The sequence below is a fragment of the Lissotriton vulgaris genome, chromosome 3_1 (assembly GCF_964263255.1).
Source record: "Lissotriton vulgaris chromosome 3_1, aLisVul1.2, whole genome shotgun sequence".
In the NCBI taxonomy this organism is placed as follows: Eukaryota; Metazoa; Chordata; class Amphibia; order Caudata; family Salamandridae; genus Lissotriton; species Lissotriton vulgaris.
Window position 1 is genome coordinate 1,803,053,412 of NC_141689.1, and position 17,774 is coordinate 1,803,071,185.

The window sequence follows — 17,774 nt, forward strand, 5'->3', positions numbered from 1 at the left end:
CTCCTCTTTATCTATTTAGTGGGATTAGAATGTATGCTATCCTTATTGGGGACTACAAGGTTAAAACAGACAGCATTGTGAACAATTCAGTTTAAATCAATGGAATGATTCTATCAAAACTAAACCCAGGGTTACTAGTGAAAATGCCATCCAAAGTATGGTTGGCTCTGCGCGTCAGAAACTCACTATTTGATGTAAACCAAATCTTTGAAGACCATAAGTTAAATGCACTCTATCTGAATTATGACGGAGCTCTGAATAAAAATTGAAATCGCCTAAGACCATAAAGTTTTCAAACTCTATCCTGGACTCCATAAAAGTGCATATAGATGTTATAAAGCTGTCTCTAGGACCTGGAGGGCGATCAGTTAATGAACCATTAAACAAACTTGCACCATTAAGCGTAAAAGAATTAGAAAGGCCTCACCAAGCAGTTGTGGAACCAAACTAAAGAATGCTGTTAGATAACTGTGATATAAAACCACTATTCAACCTCCCATTTGCCCAGCCCATCAGATGAAATATTTCATATCCTTCGGGTATGGCAACACTCAAATCAGGATCAGATGAAGGGTCCAGCCAAGTTTCAGTAGGGCATATCAAGTCTGGATGAAGGGAATCCATAAAATATGCAAAACCCTGTTTAATATTTTACTAGTGATCTCACAATCTGAAAGAAACACGTTAGTGTTAGATTCCTTACCTTAGAATATCCCCAGGCGTCCGTCTGGATCCGGAAACTTTTGCGTAGCAGTACCCCTGCGCGTCGGTAGGCGTCGTCTGCAGGCGTCCCCTGCGGCTCCGCGTCCGTCGTCGGCGTCGTGCGCCGTGATGACGTCGCTGGAGTATATAGACGCCGCCTCCGCGCGCTGACGTCAGTTCTTCTTTTTTCCGCGCCAGTGGACGCAGATCTGAAGAGCAGTACTCCGGTCTTTGACCAAGTTTTTCGATTGTTTTTTCTCTTATTGTGCCTGATAGGATGCCTGGGTTCAAGCACTGTGATGACTGTGAGCGCACGATGTCGGTCACGGACCATCACCGCCTCTGTCTCCGGTGTCTGGGCCCGGACCACGACGTGGACTCCTGTGTCGACTGCCGGGCCCTCACCAACAAGGCTAGGCGGGAGCGGTCCCGCAAGCTACTAAAGCTCCGGGTGTCGGCCCCACGTCGGGACCGGGAGCGGTCCCGGTCCGGCCGGAGGTCGAGAGAGCGTTCGAGGGAGCGGTCGCGGAGCCGCGCCGAGTGTTCCGGAAGTCGACACCACTCGTCAGGTAGGAAGCACAAGAAGTCGGGGCGTCGTCATCGTACCCCCGACTCCCCCCGACGCTCGCGCGATGCGGCCGGGGGCTCGGGTGACCCCAACCCCGCGGCTCCGCGAGAGTCGCCGGCGCGGCCTGCCTCATACCCTCCGGTCCCTGGGCATGGCGCGACGCCTGAGGAGATCGAGGCGTTCCTCATGGCCATGAGGGCGCTCGCTTCTCCGACGGGGCCTACGGCGCCTTCGGGCCCAGTGCTACCGTCTGGGGGCCCTGGCGGTTCGGGTGTCCCTGCCTCGGCGCCGTCGGGTGCTCCGGCCCCGGCGCCGCCGACGGCTCCGACCCCGGCGCCGCAAGGGCCTTCGGGATCGGCGCCGGCTGGTCTTCCGGCCTCCCCGGCGCCGTTGCCATCGGGGTTACCCCCGACGCCGCCCCCGCGCGGCGCCGGTTCTCCAGTGCCGGCTCCGGCTGGCGGTGGGGTTCCGGCGCCGGCTCCGGGCGGCGCCGTCCCCTTACCTTCTCCGACGCCGGACGCGGCGCCGGACGGGCGTCGCTCGACGCCGGTCCCGGCGCCGATGGGGCCCATGAACCCCGAGGAGCCGGTCTTCATCGTTGACTCCGAATACGGAGAGGATGAGGAGTACGGTGAAGGTTGGGAGGGGTCCGAGGACCCTCTGTCACGCGAGTGCCAGTATGACCCGGACTGGACAGGTGACTTGGGGGATGCCAGTGGTTTGGACGACTCTCCTAACCCTGGTTTGATCTCTCCTCCTTCCGTGGCGTCGGTGGAGGGAGCTGCCTATTCTGTGGTGCTGATGAGGGCTGCCAAGGCCTTAAACCTTGAGCTCCCCGTCGCGGCCGTGAGGCCTAACATCCTCACCGAGGTCTTCAAACCGCAGTCATGCCCACAGGAGCCACTGCTGCCGTTTAATGAGGCCTTGTCAGACGTTCTGTTGGGCACGTGGTCCAGGCCCGCTTCAGGTGCGCCTGTTGATCGGAACGTGGCCAGGCGCCACCGTCCTTGTCCGGACGACCCCAAGTACCTGTCTACCCACCCCACTCCTGAGAGTCTGGTGATCCAGGCCTCGACCTCCCAGTCCGCATTCCCGTCGGCCCCGCCCGACCGGGAATCCAAGAGGTATGACCAGTTTGGTAAAAAGGTCTTCTCGTCCATTAGTTTGGGCCTGCGGTCTTGCAACACCGCTTGCCTCTTGGGCCGCTACACCCACTCTGTGTGGGATACGGTCGCGGAACTGCTGCCAGAATGCCCCATGGAGGTGCGGGCAAAACTCGGTCAAGCTGTGGCTGAGGGCCGGTGTGCAGCGAAATATTCAATACGGTGTGGTCTTGATACGACCGACTCGCTGGGCAGAGCTATGTCAACGACGGTGGCGATTCGTCGCCACGCCTGGCTGAGATCCGCCAATTTTTCGGCTGATGTCCAAAATACATTGATGGACATGCCGTTTGATGGCTGTCACCTGTTCGGTGACAAGGCGGACCACGCGCTGGAACGCTTCAAGGACTCCAGGGTCACGGCCAAGTCCTTGGGTCTCTCGAGCCAGCGTCAGCAAACGGGTTCGTTTCGTCCCTTTCGTGGCCAAGGAAGGGGCGCCCCCACACGTGCTGCCAGCCACGCGCCGCAACAATCCTTCCAACGCGGTGGCGGCCGTGGAATCCGCCGTGGTGGCGGTCGGGGACAACGGCGGGGTCAGACCACACCTTCCCCCGCAGCATCTACACCAAAATCCTCCTAGTCCGTGCTTTCGGCCCCATGTGACGCCAGTGGGTGGCAGGGTTCGCCATCACCAGGCTCACTGGCGCACGATCACTTCGGACAGGTGGGTACTGCAAATCGTCCGAAGGGGCTACTCCCTCCCCTTCGAGACCTCTCCTCCAGCCATGCCACCGCAGAACCACCGTGTGTCGGGGGACCAATTGACACTTCTTCAGGAGGAAGTTACGGCCCTCTTGGCCAAGGGGGCCATCGAGCGCGTTCCTGGGCCAGAAGTAGGGCGTGGTTGCTATTCCCACTACTTTCTGGTGCCCAAGAAGGACAAGGGGGGCCTACGTCCTATCTTGGATCTAAGGAACGTCAACGGCTTCCTCCGGAAGGAGAAGTTCAAGATGTTGACGTTAGCTCAGGTCTTGGCTGCTCTAGACCCACAAGACTGGATGGTAGCGTTGGACTTGCAGGACGCCTATTTTCACATTCCCGTCCTGCCGACCCGCCTGGAGCACTTTCAGTTTATCGTGCTCCCCTTCGGCCTTACCAGCGCCCCACGGGTGTTCACAAAGGTGATGGCGGTGGTCGCAGCCCATCTGCGCAGGTTGGGGGTTTCAGTCTTCCCCTACCTAGACGACTGGTTGTTGAAGGCGGGCTCGCCCCAGACAGTCGTCCACCACCTTCAGATGACGGCAGACCTCTTGCACGACCTGGGGTTCTCCATCAATGTGCCGAAATCACACCTGTGTCCCTCTCAAAAGCTCCTTTTCATCGGAGCGGTTCTGGACTCGGCGCAGTTTCGGGTTTATCCTCCGGAACGGCGGGTTCGGGATATTCAGGCTTTGATTCCCATCTTTCAGCCACTATCCCGAGTCTCGGTCAGGTTGTCGCTGCGGCTGCTGGGACTGATGGCTTCCTGCATCCTTCTGGTGCATCACGCCAGGTGGCGGATGCGGGCTCTGCAGTGGGACCTGAAGTTTCAGTGGGCCCAGCATCAGGGCAACTTGTCCGGCCACGTCTTGATCTCCGAGGGCACTGCGAGACAACTGCAGTGGTGGCTTACGGACCGCGATTGGGTCAGGGGCAAGTCCCTCTCCCTTCCCCAACCGGAGCACGTTGTCGTGACGGACGCGTCCCTCCATGGCTGGGGTGGCCACTTGGGAGAGGCAGAGATCAGAGGCATCTGGTCTCCGGCGGAGTCCCGGCTCCATATCAATCTGTTGGAGCTGCGGGCGATTCGTCTGGCACTGAAGGCATTCCTCCCCTTTGTCAACGGGAGTGTAGTGCAGGTGTTCACCGACAACACCACCGCCATGTGGTACTGCAACAAACAGGGCGGAGTGGGGTCGTGGACCCTTTGCCAGGAGGCTCTGCGCCTCTGGCAATGGCTGGAACGTCAGGGCGTGACTCTGACGGTTCAACACCTGGCAGGTTCTCTGAACGCCAGGGCGGACGAACTCAGCCGTCGGTGCTCGATGGATCACGAATGGCGTCTGAACTCGGACGTGGCGCAAGGCATCTTTCTGCAATGGGGAGAGCCTTGGTTAGATCTATTCGCCACAGTAGAGAACGCGCAATGTCATCAGTTCTGCGCGTTGGAGTTTCCAAGACGGCACTCGCACGGCGACGCCTTTCGGCGCGAGTGGAGTTGCGGTCTGTTATACGCCTTTCTGCCTATACCACTTCTGCCCAGAGTGCTGAAGAAGATCAGGCGCGACCGGGCCCAAGTTATCCTTGTGGCTCCGGACTGGGCTCGAAGGTACTGGTATCCCGAGCTACTCAGCATGTCAGTCGGTCCCCCGATCCGCCTGCCCCTTCAGGAGGACCTTCTGTCGCAGCAGCAGGGGACGGTCCTCCACCCGAACCTGTCCAGTCTCCACCTCCATGCTTGGAGATTGAGCGGCGGCAGTTGAGGCCATTTGACTTGCCTCCTGAAGTCTGTGATGTTATTCTGGCAGCCAGGCGTCCCTCCACTAAGTCGGTATACGCCTGTCGGTGGAACAGATTTGTGGCATGGTGCACAGCAAAGGCTGTGGATCCTCTTTCTGCCCCTCTTTCGGAGGTTCTTCTGTTTCTTCTTTCTCTTGCCCAGCAGGGCTCTGCTCTGGGCACTATCAAGGGCTACCTTTCTGCCCTTTCAGCCTTTTTGAGGCTTCCTGATCAGCCTTCTTTGTTCAAATCCCCGATTGTAACTCGGTTCTTAAAAGGCATCACTCACATGTTTCCACCTGTTCCGTTTGTGATGCCTCAGTGGGATTTGAACCTGGTTCTGACCTTTCTGATGTGTGCTCCCTTTGAGCCCCTTCATTCTTGTCCTCTCCGTCTCCTGACTTTAAAGACGGCTTTCCTGGTTGCCATCACCTCTGCCAGGAGAGTGAGTGAGCTCCAGGCTCTTTCTGTCCAACCTCCTTTCCTGTCCATTCATCCTGATAAGGTGGTTCTGAGGACTAGACCTTCTTTCCTGCCCAAGGTTGTTTCGGCCTTTCACATCGGGCAGTCCATCACCCTCCCTTCCTTCTTCCCGCCTCCGCATCCTTCAAAGGATGAAGAGCGGCTCCACCATCTGGACCCAAAACGTGCGCTTTCATTCTACATGGATCGCACACGCCAGTTCCGGGTGGATGACCAACTGTTTGTTGGCTACGTGGGTGCGAAGAAGGGACGGGCGGTCTGTAAACGAACCATCTCTCGATGGGTCGTCCTCTGCATCAAAGCGTGCTACTCTTTGGCTCGGAAGGAGCCTCCTGTTGGGCTGAGGGCCCATTCCACTCGGGCCACGGCGGCTACCACTGCCCTGGGTCGGGGTGTCCCCTTGCAGGACATTTGCCAAGCGGCTACGTGGGCCTCGCTGCACACCTTTGCGAGGCACTACTGCCTGGACAGTCAAGTCCGGAGGGATGGCTTCTTTGGCCGTTCTGTCCTCCAGGACTTTCTGGTGTAGAAATGTATTGGTTCGCAGACCCACCACCGGGGTTGGTATTGCTGGGGTGTGTATTCTAAGGTAAGGAATCTAACACTAACGTGTTTCTTTCAGATGAACAAGTTACTTACCTTCGGTAACGATATATCTGTAAGAAACATTAGTTAGTGTTAGATTCCTTACCGAACCCACCCATCCTCCCCGTTCTGCGAACTGATACCTAGGGTTAAGGACATCCCTTTCAGGGCCCTAGTTTTACATGGCACCAGTGTTGGTTCTCTCATGGCTCTGCGTCTCCTGGCGCGGAAATGCTGTGTGCAAAGAACTGACGTCAGCGCGCGGAGGCAGCGTCTATATACTCCAGCGACGTCATCACGGCGCCGACGACGGACGCGGAGCCGCAGGGGACGCCTGCAGACGACGCCTACCGACGCGCAGGGGTACTGCTACGCAAAAGTTTCCGGATCCAGACTGACGCCTGGGGATATTCTAAGGTAAGGAATCTAACACTAACTAATGTTTCTTACAGATATATCGTTACCGAAGGTAAGTAACTTGTTCTTCAAGGGTCCACAACTAAGTGATTCTGCTATACTCCCTACAAGTTGAGTACCTGCTTGCCAGAAGGGCCATCTCTTTGCCATTACTACAGCCATTTAAGCAAGGGTTCAAGGTATATTGGCACTTCTGACATCTAACAGGACTCTGAGTTAGGCTACCACTATAAGAATGGCAGCCATTGTACTTGCATCTGTGACCGATATCCAGCAGTTTCTTCCTGGTGTATGGGGGCAGACAACCAGGGGTCCTGGTGCGGTTTCACCACAGGCAGGCTCAGACGGGCGTGCCTTTGACGTGCCTGCTACGCTGATGTGTCCTCTGAGAATACCAGCATGCCGGGCGTGCCTATGGGCAGTGCCAGCCTGCATAAATCCAAAGAAACCTTGGAGGCGCAAAAAACTAAACAGAAAGAATTGGGGTCCAGCAACCCCTTCATTACCAATTCAGGCTCCCCTGCAGGCAGTACCAAACCTGTTGATTTCCGATAGATGCTCTCCTTTTTTACATGCTTTACATTTACTACATTTCATTAAGCCGTTTTTTGGTTTGAGCCATGCACCTTTCTCAATCCTAATGTCACTTCTTACTAAGGTGTCTTAGTAGATTTTGTCTTCCTAACGGTAAATAGAGGTCACCTAGAAAGATCTTCCCCCAATAACAGGGTCTCTTCTGAGGAGGTGATAGTGTTTGTTTAAGGTCATTCTAACCTCCTAGTGAAGTGTGATATGTGGTAATAAATCTTTGTTCTTGCTTGGCTGTGGTATTTCTTCTGTCTTTTAAATAGGATATCTTCCCTTTCAGATTTGGCTGCCTTACTGCATGCAGTATCTAATGTGTTGTTATTTTAGCCACTGCGTTCAGTTGTCTATATCCTTCTGCACTCCCCTAAAGCCATTTGTGTTCCTGCAAATCCTTTTAGCTCTCAGGCACTCTCCGTAGGGAATGCTCTCCTTGATGGGTGCAGGGTGGAAGCTACTGGCATGAAGAATAATGTTGCCGCGCTCGATTGCCTGGAAAGTGTCATACAGGCTTGTGATTTCCACCTGTATCTTCACATCTAGAAACTGAGTCTCAGAACGATCTTCTGAGGAGTTGTAGTAATATATATGTATGCATATACACGTGTGTGTGTGTGTGTGTGTGTGTGTGCACAGACTGCCTTGCGCTGTTTGGAAAATCATGCCTATGAAAAAGTGCTTCAGAGCACGAAACGCGTCGGCGAATTTGATACGTTTGCTGCAGGATGTCATGCCAGCTGTGTTGTAACTCCTGAAATAAACGTAAGAAATACCTACCTTTGTGTGGCTTTTCCAAAGGGGCAACTCTGGTTTTGATATATATATATATATATATATATATCAAAAATATATCTTCTCCCACGAAAGGTTACTGATGAGATTATCTCGGACAATTGTTCTTACACACATTTATCATTTTTGAAATGCTAAAACATGATGAACAACTAGCTGCACTATGCGTTCCATAAAGGAGCATTTTTTCATTTTTCATATTTGCAATAATGTTATATATTATAAGTGTTTAAAGGGCAAGAGTATTTCCTTGATGTTTATTAAATACCTTGATGGGGGAAGGGCTATATATTCCTACAGGTGTAGGGCGCCAATTAGATTGAAAAAGGCTTCTGCGAAGCCGAAACGCGTCTCTCTAGCCATGGGGTCGTGTGAGACCTGATATAATAAAGAAAGCCATACCTTACTTCTTCGAGTACGTGCCTTCTTCGGTGCCGGAGTGGGATGGAGTATTCACATATATATATATATATATATATGTCTATAGTGTGTGTGTATATACATGTGTGTTATCAAAGATGTCATGAGTGTTGTAATATCTGTAGTAATTAGCTGTACATGGCGAGGGCACGAGTTACTTATCTTAGGGCACAAGTTAATTACTTGATATAACTCCAACTATAACAGGTGAATTTCTGTGGTTTTGTAGGTTTAAAATGTGAGCCTAACTATAACGTCCCTGTAACCTTTGCTTTTTCAGTGAATTTCTATAGTTATTTTAATGTCATTCATTTTAATTACGTTAATTCAACCTCAGTCGTGTGCAGCGGGGGTTAGCTGCAAGGGTCTGCATCCCCAACCCCTTATATCGACCCAGCATATGGCCATGCATGGCGGGGGTTGGCCATCCCGTGGCACGCAGCCCCCTCCTCCCTGGGCTGATTTGGCCCCGGGGACCCCATCCCTCATGGCTACGCCTTAATTCAGTGGCGAAGGGGGCCATGCCCCCCCCCCCCTCCCCTTCCCGGCTGATATCGGCCCTGGGGGAAACCTATCCCTCGGGGCCCAGCCATTATCCAATGGGGAAGATGGAATCCCACCCACCAGGGCCAGGCTTTAATTAAAGGTGGGTCACACCTTTTCTTTTCCTTTTTTTTTGTGGGACTAGACTGAAGCAGAGTCCCAAGATGGCTGCCAACGCTTCCTGGTTGAAGTGTGGACAGCCAATCACATTTCAGTTAGGGAACTTGGATCCTCAGAATATATATATATATAGATATATAATTTTTTTTCCCCCAGAGAAAATTTCCACCCAATACCGCACGCCTGCCAGTACGTGCTGCACGTCTGCCGTGGTGGCAGTCAGCCACAAATGTGCAAACCTAGTCAAACCAAAGGAATGAGGCGGCACACTGACCAATTATTACAAGTGTTTAATTGCTCAAAAACAATGCGTTTCAGCCGAGGAGGCCGTTGTCAAGTTACTAGAGTGCAATCAGGTAAACATTGAAATAATTTTACGTCATAATAGAGACAGAAAAGTTACCCTGTCGTTCACAATTCATCAAGGATATCAATGCAAAGGTTCGGACCTCATGAACAACAATTTTGATTGCTGTACAATGATAAATATCGTAATCACAGAATTAGTGATAGAAATTATTAAAAAAGTATGTACCTGTAAATTAAATAAGTGAATGTCACACATCCCTACATTGCCATAGACATAGAGGAGTTACTCTAGTGTTATGTAGTTCATCCCATACTTCAATGCAAAGAATTACGCTTGATGGATGACAATTGGAAATAAAGTTAAACGATAAATATTGCAATCCTAAAGATGATGAGGAACGTATGTACATATCAATGAAAGATGAAAAAGAAAAACACATTAAAAAGTATTGCATGTTAAATCACATCTTCAATTAGCAATTTGTAGGTCCACTTTTCCTTGATTCATGTATGGTCATAGAGCAAAGGGTAACTATTGTCACATGTTATACAAACATATTTCAATCCTGATTAACCCCTTCCGTGCTCCCTTCGGCCATTGCTCCCTCCCTGGTACTGCGCACGACCGTTGGCCGTAGCAGCCCAGCCCACCCATTAGAACGCCCGCACCACGGCGGAATTGCAGCCGCGTTTGAGGCGTTAAATCAATCTGGACATAAAAATGCAATGTCGCAATTGCGTGAAAGATAAATAATTAAGTGACAGAAATGGAGTATGATCACAAGTAATCGAGTACCTGCCTGATAAAACCATACATGATGAGTAGCGAAACCTATGTTTCTGATCTGATAGATGTTGAAGAAACATTGTATATAGATGCGAATATCCTCAATAGGATAAAAAGAGGAACCTAAATAGTAACCTCCTAATCAAGGGCCAGTGCCCAAATGTGGAAACATCATTATGTGTACAGATCAGACAACATTTTGAAATGTCCATGTGATTAAAACCATAATTCAGGACAAATGTCCAGATATAAGGCTGTGCCCAAGGTCATGTCACAACCAATGTAAGTGTGCACCCAATTTATGAAAATATGATGCCATGGGGGGAAAGACATAGACAAAATAGATATGAAAGGAAGAAAAACGGCTAAGAAATGCTTCAGAAAAATAAAACGGACAGGTGTCCGAGATACAGATTGAACATGGTAACGGACACATGTGTGCATATCAGGTTAGGCATCGGAGACCAATGTGGGTGCTCAATTCTTCTTCCCTGTTTAAGCCGTAAGGCATCCTGGTATTCAGGTCGATAATACATCTTTAATCAAGAACTCGTAACTGTTTCTCCCTGTCCCCACCACGTATATGTTTTATTATTCTGTTGATGCCACAGAAGACAAGTCATTTGTTATTGCTATTATGTGAGTAGTAGAAATGTCTCGCCACAGGATAACTGAAATCCATGTTGGTTATGGCCCTTTGATGTTCTAGAATGTGCATCTTGAGCTGATGTCGTGCTTCCTACGTATTACATGTCACTGACATTTCAATATATATACAACATATTCCGTGGTGCATGTGATACATTTTTTGATAGTTCTATCCCTGCCGTCGTGTGTCTTGAAAGTTGTGTATCTACAGGCTTTGCAGGAGTTACATTTGCGAAAGCCCTCCTTCAATTGTAACCAAGTTATGGTTGGTTAAATCTGTTGATGACTCTGGATCAACCTATCCTTTAAGGACTTGGGTCACCTATCGGTTATCGTGGGTGATTCCCCCACTTTGTTGCCAATCACTGGATCCGCCATGATAAGGCCCCTGTGTTTATTCATCATTGCTCTTAGTTTACAAGATTTCGCATTATACCTGGTAATCATGCGAGGGGTTGCTGGTTGACATGTCTATTTTGCGTGAAGTATCACTGTTATACTTGGTTGGTGTGCCACCTTATTCCTTTGGTTTGACGAAGTTAGCATATTTATATAATATATATATTATTTTTTTTGCAGGTGGGTAACTTCTTTTTTTTACTTTTCTTGTTATGATAGTGATGGTAGAAGGGACAGCTGCTGGTTACGATGGTTTACTACTATTAATGTATGAATCCTCTTTGAAAACTGCGCTTTTGTGCTAAACAGTTTCTGTGTGTTAAATTATTACTCTGCACTTTTGTTTTTTAGGCTGCATGAAGAAGAGAAAACAATAAAGGCCCTTGCTTCAATGAAGCCAACTGACAGCATGGTTACTGATAGTCCATCCCCACAGGAGGTGTCTCACCCAACCAATCAATTTTCTGAAGTAGCATATGATAATGCTGTGGGAGAAAAAACTTTGATAGAGAAAATGTTTGGTGGGAAACTGCAAACAAACATATGTTGCCTAAACTGTAAAACTACTTCTCAAAAAAGAGAACCGTTTACAGACCTCTCCTTGGCTTTTTGTCCTTTTTCTGCAAACGGCACTGTGCAAGGGATCCTAAGCTCTCCCAAGGAGAAAGAGGATGATGTTATGGTGTCAGCAGAGTCACCCATGCTCGAGCTTGCTGATAAACCAACACATTGTGAAACTCAGCCTGAAGATGGAAATTGTACACCGATATTGGATACCGCAGAGCTCAAACATCAGTCCCCTGAGCAAAACACACTTGGCAGTATTTCAACATCTGATGGCCCATGCATAGACCCAAGTGTTAACTGTTTTCCTCATGATAGAAGTGAGCGCCCTCTCTCTGTGACTGATTTATTAAACTATTTTCTAGCACCTGAAATACTTGATGGAGACAACCAGTATTCTTGTGAAAACTGTGCCTCTCTGCAATGTGCCCAGAAGACTCTACAAATCGTGGAGGAGCCAGAGTACCTCATTCTCACCCTATTAAGATTTTCATATGATCCAAAATGTCACATTCGGCGTAAAATACTTGACAATGTTTCTCTTCCTCTTGTTTTAGAGTTGCCAGTTCAAAAGGCAAATGCTTCTTTAACTCCGATATCTAGTGTTTGGTCTGTAGAACTGGAGGTCCCCGACATGAGCGAGAATCTGGCTAAAAAACTGAAACCATCTAGGACTGAAGATACTTGTTGCACACAGATGGTCTCTTATGTGCTGAGTTCCATTGTGGTTCATTCTGGTGTATCATCTGAAAGTGGGCATTATTACTCATATGGCAGAAGCGTCCCGGGTTCAGGATCCTCTGTTCAGCTGTACAGTCAGGCCAAGTCGCTTTCTTTGGCTCCCTCTCAGGGTCCTTTGCTTAGCAGTGGAAATCCCAACTCATTTATCGTAGAAGACTCCAACTGCAATGAAATGTCAAAGGAATGGTTCCTTTTTAACGACAGTAGGGTTACTTTTACCTCATTTCAGTCTGTTAAAAATATTACTAGCAGGTTTCCAAAGGACACTGCCTATGTGCTGCTTTACAGAAAACAGAATAGTAGCATCAGTGTTGGTGCTAGCTCAGCAAATGGACTTTGGGTCAATGGAGACCCACCTCTGCAGAAGGAGCTTATGGATGCTATAACAAAGGACAATAAATTGTATTTACAGGTAAGGCTTTAAAATACAGTGTTTATTCACATTTCATGGCTTATGCCAATGAACACTAAATGTGTGGTTTCCTTAAACCTTCCAAATGAAATTGCACTTGCTATGGCAAAACAGTTTACACTGCTTTTGTATAAGCAGATTTTAAAAGTTAATTTAATTTTTCTAAGCTTTTGTGTTTGTCACACCATGTGCTCATCCTTTGCCTTAATATGTGATATGGGGGACATATACATTTTCTTTCATTATTGCTCACTTATGGTTTCTTAATTTAATATATGAACATGTTTCTCAGTCTTTCCTCCCCTCACAATTAATATAACTACTCGCCACACTGTAATTATGCTTTCAGTTACTTTACTTGGGAACAGATAGTCAGTGCAAAATGATTTGGAAATATGTTTTTATATCAAATTTGTTGTACGGAAAGCTGTTTTCATAAAAGAAAGTATCTCTTGTTCAGTGGCGGCTTCTCCTTTAGGGCCCTTGGCTGCAGCCCTACATGTTTTCTACAAAACCATATTTAATTCTTCGATTTATTTAGAGATGCGATCTCATATTGATTCTCTAAATAAATCGATGTATTTAAGTCTGTGCTGCCTGTATTGCCTCTTTCTGAGCAAGGAGACATAAGCCAGGAAGTGACTCTAACTTCTGCAGTGTGACGCTCAACGGAGTTCTTACCTTTCTAAAGCCCTTCAGTGCCATGGGAATCTTTGGTGATATCCACTGTAGGCCATTGATGCTGCCGGTGTCTTGGTTTCAGGCGTTGCAGACTGCATCCCTGCATGAGACCAGATGTCATTCACAGGCATAAATCCCACCCTTTCCCATTCGTCACAAGGCAAGAAAGGATGTGAGTGCCATTATAGGATTTGTATATTTGTCCTGGGTAATGGTAAATGTTAATGTTAAACTTGTACTGGGTTTATTGTGCTGAGACACATGATCACACCGACCTCCCCTTCAGCGACACCCCATGCTGTGGCTGTATGTCTCTGACCTCTTTAGTAGTGAAACTGCTCAATTTGTTCCCTGGTAAAGGTGATCCAAAATCGTGCAGGGCTTTTGCTCCCTGACGACGATGAGCCAAATATCTTCAGCTTTTAAGGGACTCGGGCGCAAAGGGAGAAATATGTACATATTGGGTAATACCAGAAAAATATGAAAAAACATTAAATGCTATAGGTATGCTTGCCTAGACTATGGAGTGCATACTTTGTCCTTATTTATTTAGCTTGATCAGCGCAATGTTTCTTTAATATTTTATTCACACTTTGGAGAGATTTTGATTCGAAAGGCAGATGCTGCAGGACACTAGATGTTTGTGGTGCGTATTTCTGAGGTACTGGCTCTGACATATGGCATTAAAACAGACATTGAAACAGGTCCCTGTCTGGTCCCATTTTCATGCCCTCCACATTAATGCCTAAAAAACGTATTGATTTCCGAATAATGAATGTTAAAGTAATGCATGTCAGCGATGTAGTTTTTGTTTCTATTTCACGTTTTACTTATCCATGTATACACAGCCTTTATGCCGACAACCCTGGAGCCCGGCGGCGTAGCCTGTAATCATCGCATAGAGTACATTTTGTGTCATAGGTGGCAAGTTGTAGGTCTATCATGTTTATATTTTGTGTTTATAAACATAGTTCGTAACTGAGGTTAAGATAAACGATTACATTACACGTTCGGTATCACATCTGTACCCATGTTCTGTGTGGTTTTCCATGCATGCAAAGGTGTATCCGGAGGGAAGTCTAGAATGCGGTGCATCGCCACTACCCTTTCCAAATCAGATAACCCCTCCGCCCCTTCTAATCTCCGTTGTCCTCTTCGTCTGAGTTTGTGTTATCATCTTCTGGTAAAGGGTCGCATAACTCCCGTGTTCCAAGCCGACCATACTTTATTCCATTTACGGGGGCAGACCCTAAGTATATTTACCGCCCGCTCCGTAAACATTAGTAAGTCCATGTTCCTGCTCCTTAGCGAGACAGTGGGTAAGTCAGATGCGCCCCACTTCTGCGCTATGTCTCTTTTGGATACCATAATGGCCAAAGTTGCCCATATTTGGCCATACCTGGTCAGGTTGGTCGGCTCCCAAATATTCAGCAGACATTTACGCGGTTCAGGTAGCAGGGAAATTTGGAGTGCCTGTGACACAGTGCGCATCACCTGTCGCCAGTATTCAACCACAAGAGGACAGTCCCATAGTGTATGGAAAAGTGTACCCTCTTCTCCGCAGCCGCAAAGACAAAATGGGTGTGGTGCTCTGTGTATCTTGTGGAGCATATACCTGGTATAGTATAAGCGATGTAAAATTTTGAGTTGTACTAACCTAAATTTCGCTGAAATGCCCACCTCTTTTGGGGAGGCCAACGCCTCGTTCCATTCAGTATCGTCGATTTCCCCAATGTCTCCTATCCACTTCGTTCTCAGTGTCGGTGTGGGGTCTGGTAGATTGTTAAGTAATTTCTTATAAGTAAGGGAAGTTGCGCCCTGCTGCATGTAGTCGGTGAGTAGCCTATCCTTCAGTGGTGAGGACTCCGGGACATCTGTGTCTGGTGGTATTGCCTTTAATAGTGCGTGTCGTATTTGCACGTATCTATAGGTTTCGTTCGGACCTAAACCATATTGTTGCTGCAGTTGTGTGAATGGGACTACCGTATTTTTCTCCCACAGATCGCCTACTGTGGAGATGCCAATGCTATCCCATTGTGCAAAGCCTTAACTGTGTCTCAGGTTCCCTAGTGCTTTTGAGTGGGGTAAGTTTAGGGATCTTCCCTTTCCATCCCAACTTCACCTGCGCTGTGTGCCAGAGTGTGGTTGTGTGCCGTGTGGGTCCCACCAGTTTCAGTACCTGGTGCTTATTGTAAAGCGTCGACAACATACTGTCCGTTCCTAGCTGTGCCCAATCTGCTCTAAATGCCGGGTCTTCCCTTGGTGCATGTATCCACTGGTTCACAATTTTAAGTTGTGCCGCCCAGTAATACAATTGTAAGTTCGGCAAGGAAATCCCCCCTTCGTACCAGCTTCTGTTCAACTTAGTGTACGCAATGCGGGGTGGACGATTACCCCACAGCAAGTTGGAAACTACAGCGGCAACCCGTTGGAAGTAGTGTGGTGCGATTGGGTACGGTGTATTTTCTAAGGCGTATAGGAATCTCGGGAGCGCCATCATTTTGTATAGAGCAGCTCGTCCGAGTAGGGTCAATGGCAGGTTTGCCCAGTGCTTCACGTCAGTATTGAGCCGATCTAAAGGTGGTTTAAGATTTTTGTCGAAGAAGTCTGAAGCAGTATCAGTGATATGTATGCCTAGGTATCGAAAGGATCCAGACGTCCGCAGCAGCGGGCAGTCCACTGCAAGCACGGGTTGCGGTCCCTTCAGAATGTAGATCACCGACTTGGACCAATTTAGCGTGTAACCTGACGTCTTCCCGTGTGTGTCACATATTGTAAGAAGCGCCGGAATTCCCCTCTCCGGGTCCGTCAAGTAGATCAACATATCATCCGCGTAGAGTGATACGGTCTTCCCACCCTTCCGTCCAATGAATTCCTCGTAACAACGGTGTTGTCCTAATCAATATCGCCAGGGGCTTCAGGACCAAGGCAAAAAGGAGTGGGGACAGGGGGCGGCCCTGACGTGTTCCCCGTGCCAACGGGAATGTGTGCGAGATGTGGCCATTAGCGGTGACCTGAGCGATTGGGTATGTATACAAAAGCCTGATCCAAGAAATATATTTAGGGCCGAAGCCCATTCGGGACAGTACCGCAAACAAATATTCCCACTCCACCAAATCAAAGGCCATCTCGGCTTCCAAGGAAAGTATCACTGCCGCCTCTGACAATGAGGGGGCTCGCGCCAATATCCTGTGTTCCCGCCTGAGGTTAAGAGCCGTACTCCTATGGGGCATAAAGCCCGATTGATCCGGGTGGATCAACTCTTGAAGGTGTTTTATCAGTCTATTTGCCAATAATTTTTCTAGAATTTTTGCCTCCGCATTTAGAAGGGATATAGGACGATAAGAGCAGCACTCCGCTAGCGGTTTATCGGGTTTTGGGATGGCGACAATCGTTGCGGTACGCTGGTCCACTGGGAGTCCTGCTGACGCCAGGCTCTCCTCGTACATTGCCAACAGGTGCTTGCCGAGTGTATTCGACATGAGCGTATACCATTCTATTGGGATCCCGTTGGGGCCCAAAGCTTTCCCTGATTGGACCATGTGGATCGCTTGCTGTATTTCCTCCTCCGTCAGATCCGCCTCAAGCTCTTGGGCCTTTTCCGGCGAAAGCGTTGGAATTTCTACTGTACCGAGAGAAGCCATTGCTGCCTGCAGTGTGACCTCCGTTTCCGGAGTATATACCGCGTTTTACTTAATCTTGCACTAAGTGTGTTAGATCTTTCCATCATGTTGTGTTTGTATGTTTTATTTTGTGTTGAGTTGCGACAAGTGTTTATGACGGACTGCGATTGCGAACTCTGGCGTGGAGGCTGAAGGCAGTGCGAGTTTCTCACAGTGTCTGTTAGTGGGTTGGCCTGTTCAGAGCACACAGAGCAATGGTCATGTGTTCCAGTTGCAATAGCAATAGCAATTCAGTGTAAATATGCATGTGAAGGGTGCACACATTTTGGGGGGGTGAAGTGAATGAGATGCAATAAAGTGTATTCAGGAGAGAGATAAAAGGGTGCTGAAGAGGAAAGAGAGGAAGGTTAAGATATGTAGATGGAAGAGATTTGGAGAGAAAAAGTGTGTACATGTCTAAAATGAAGTGTGCATAACTAAAGACCAATACTCCTTCCACTGGCCCAATAATATTTAATTTACAGTCTCACAATTTCAGAATGTAAACATTTTCAGTATTCATCATTTACAACAAAATCATTGTTGATGGTCCTTTATCTTAACCCCTTCCATGCTGGTGACGAACCCCAGCCGTCACGCTCTGCGGCGCTCGTGTGCTGATGACGGCTGGGGTTCGTCACGGCCCCGCCCTGTTCTTTTGTTTACCGCACAGCGGCGGAAACGGCCCAGCATGGAAGGGGTTAAACAGCTAACA

General features: G+C 48.6%; 1 protein-coding gene across 1 annotated transcript in view; it reads left to right on the forward strand.

Annotated features, from left to right (window-relative positions):
* The window catches only part of USP38 (ubiquitin specific peptidase 38), a 181,781-nt gene that overhangs the window by 124,527 nt on the left and 39,480 nt on the right, over nt 1-17,774 (forward strand). The window contains exon 10 of the mRNA XM_086962233.1: nt 11,351-12,716. Coding sequence (XP_086818359.1) covers nt 11,351-12,716 — 1,366 coding nt within the window. The remainder of the gene's footprint in view (nt 1-11,350; nt 12,717-17,774) is intronic.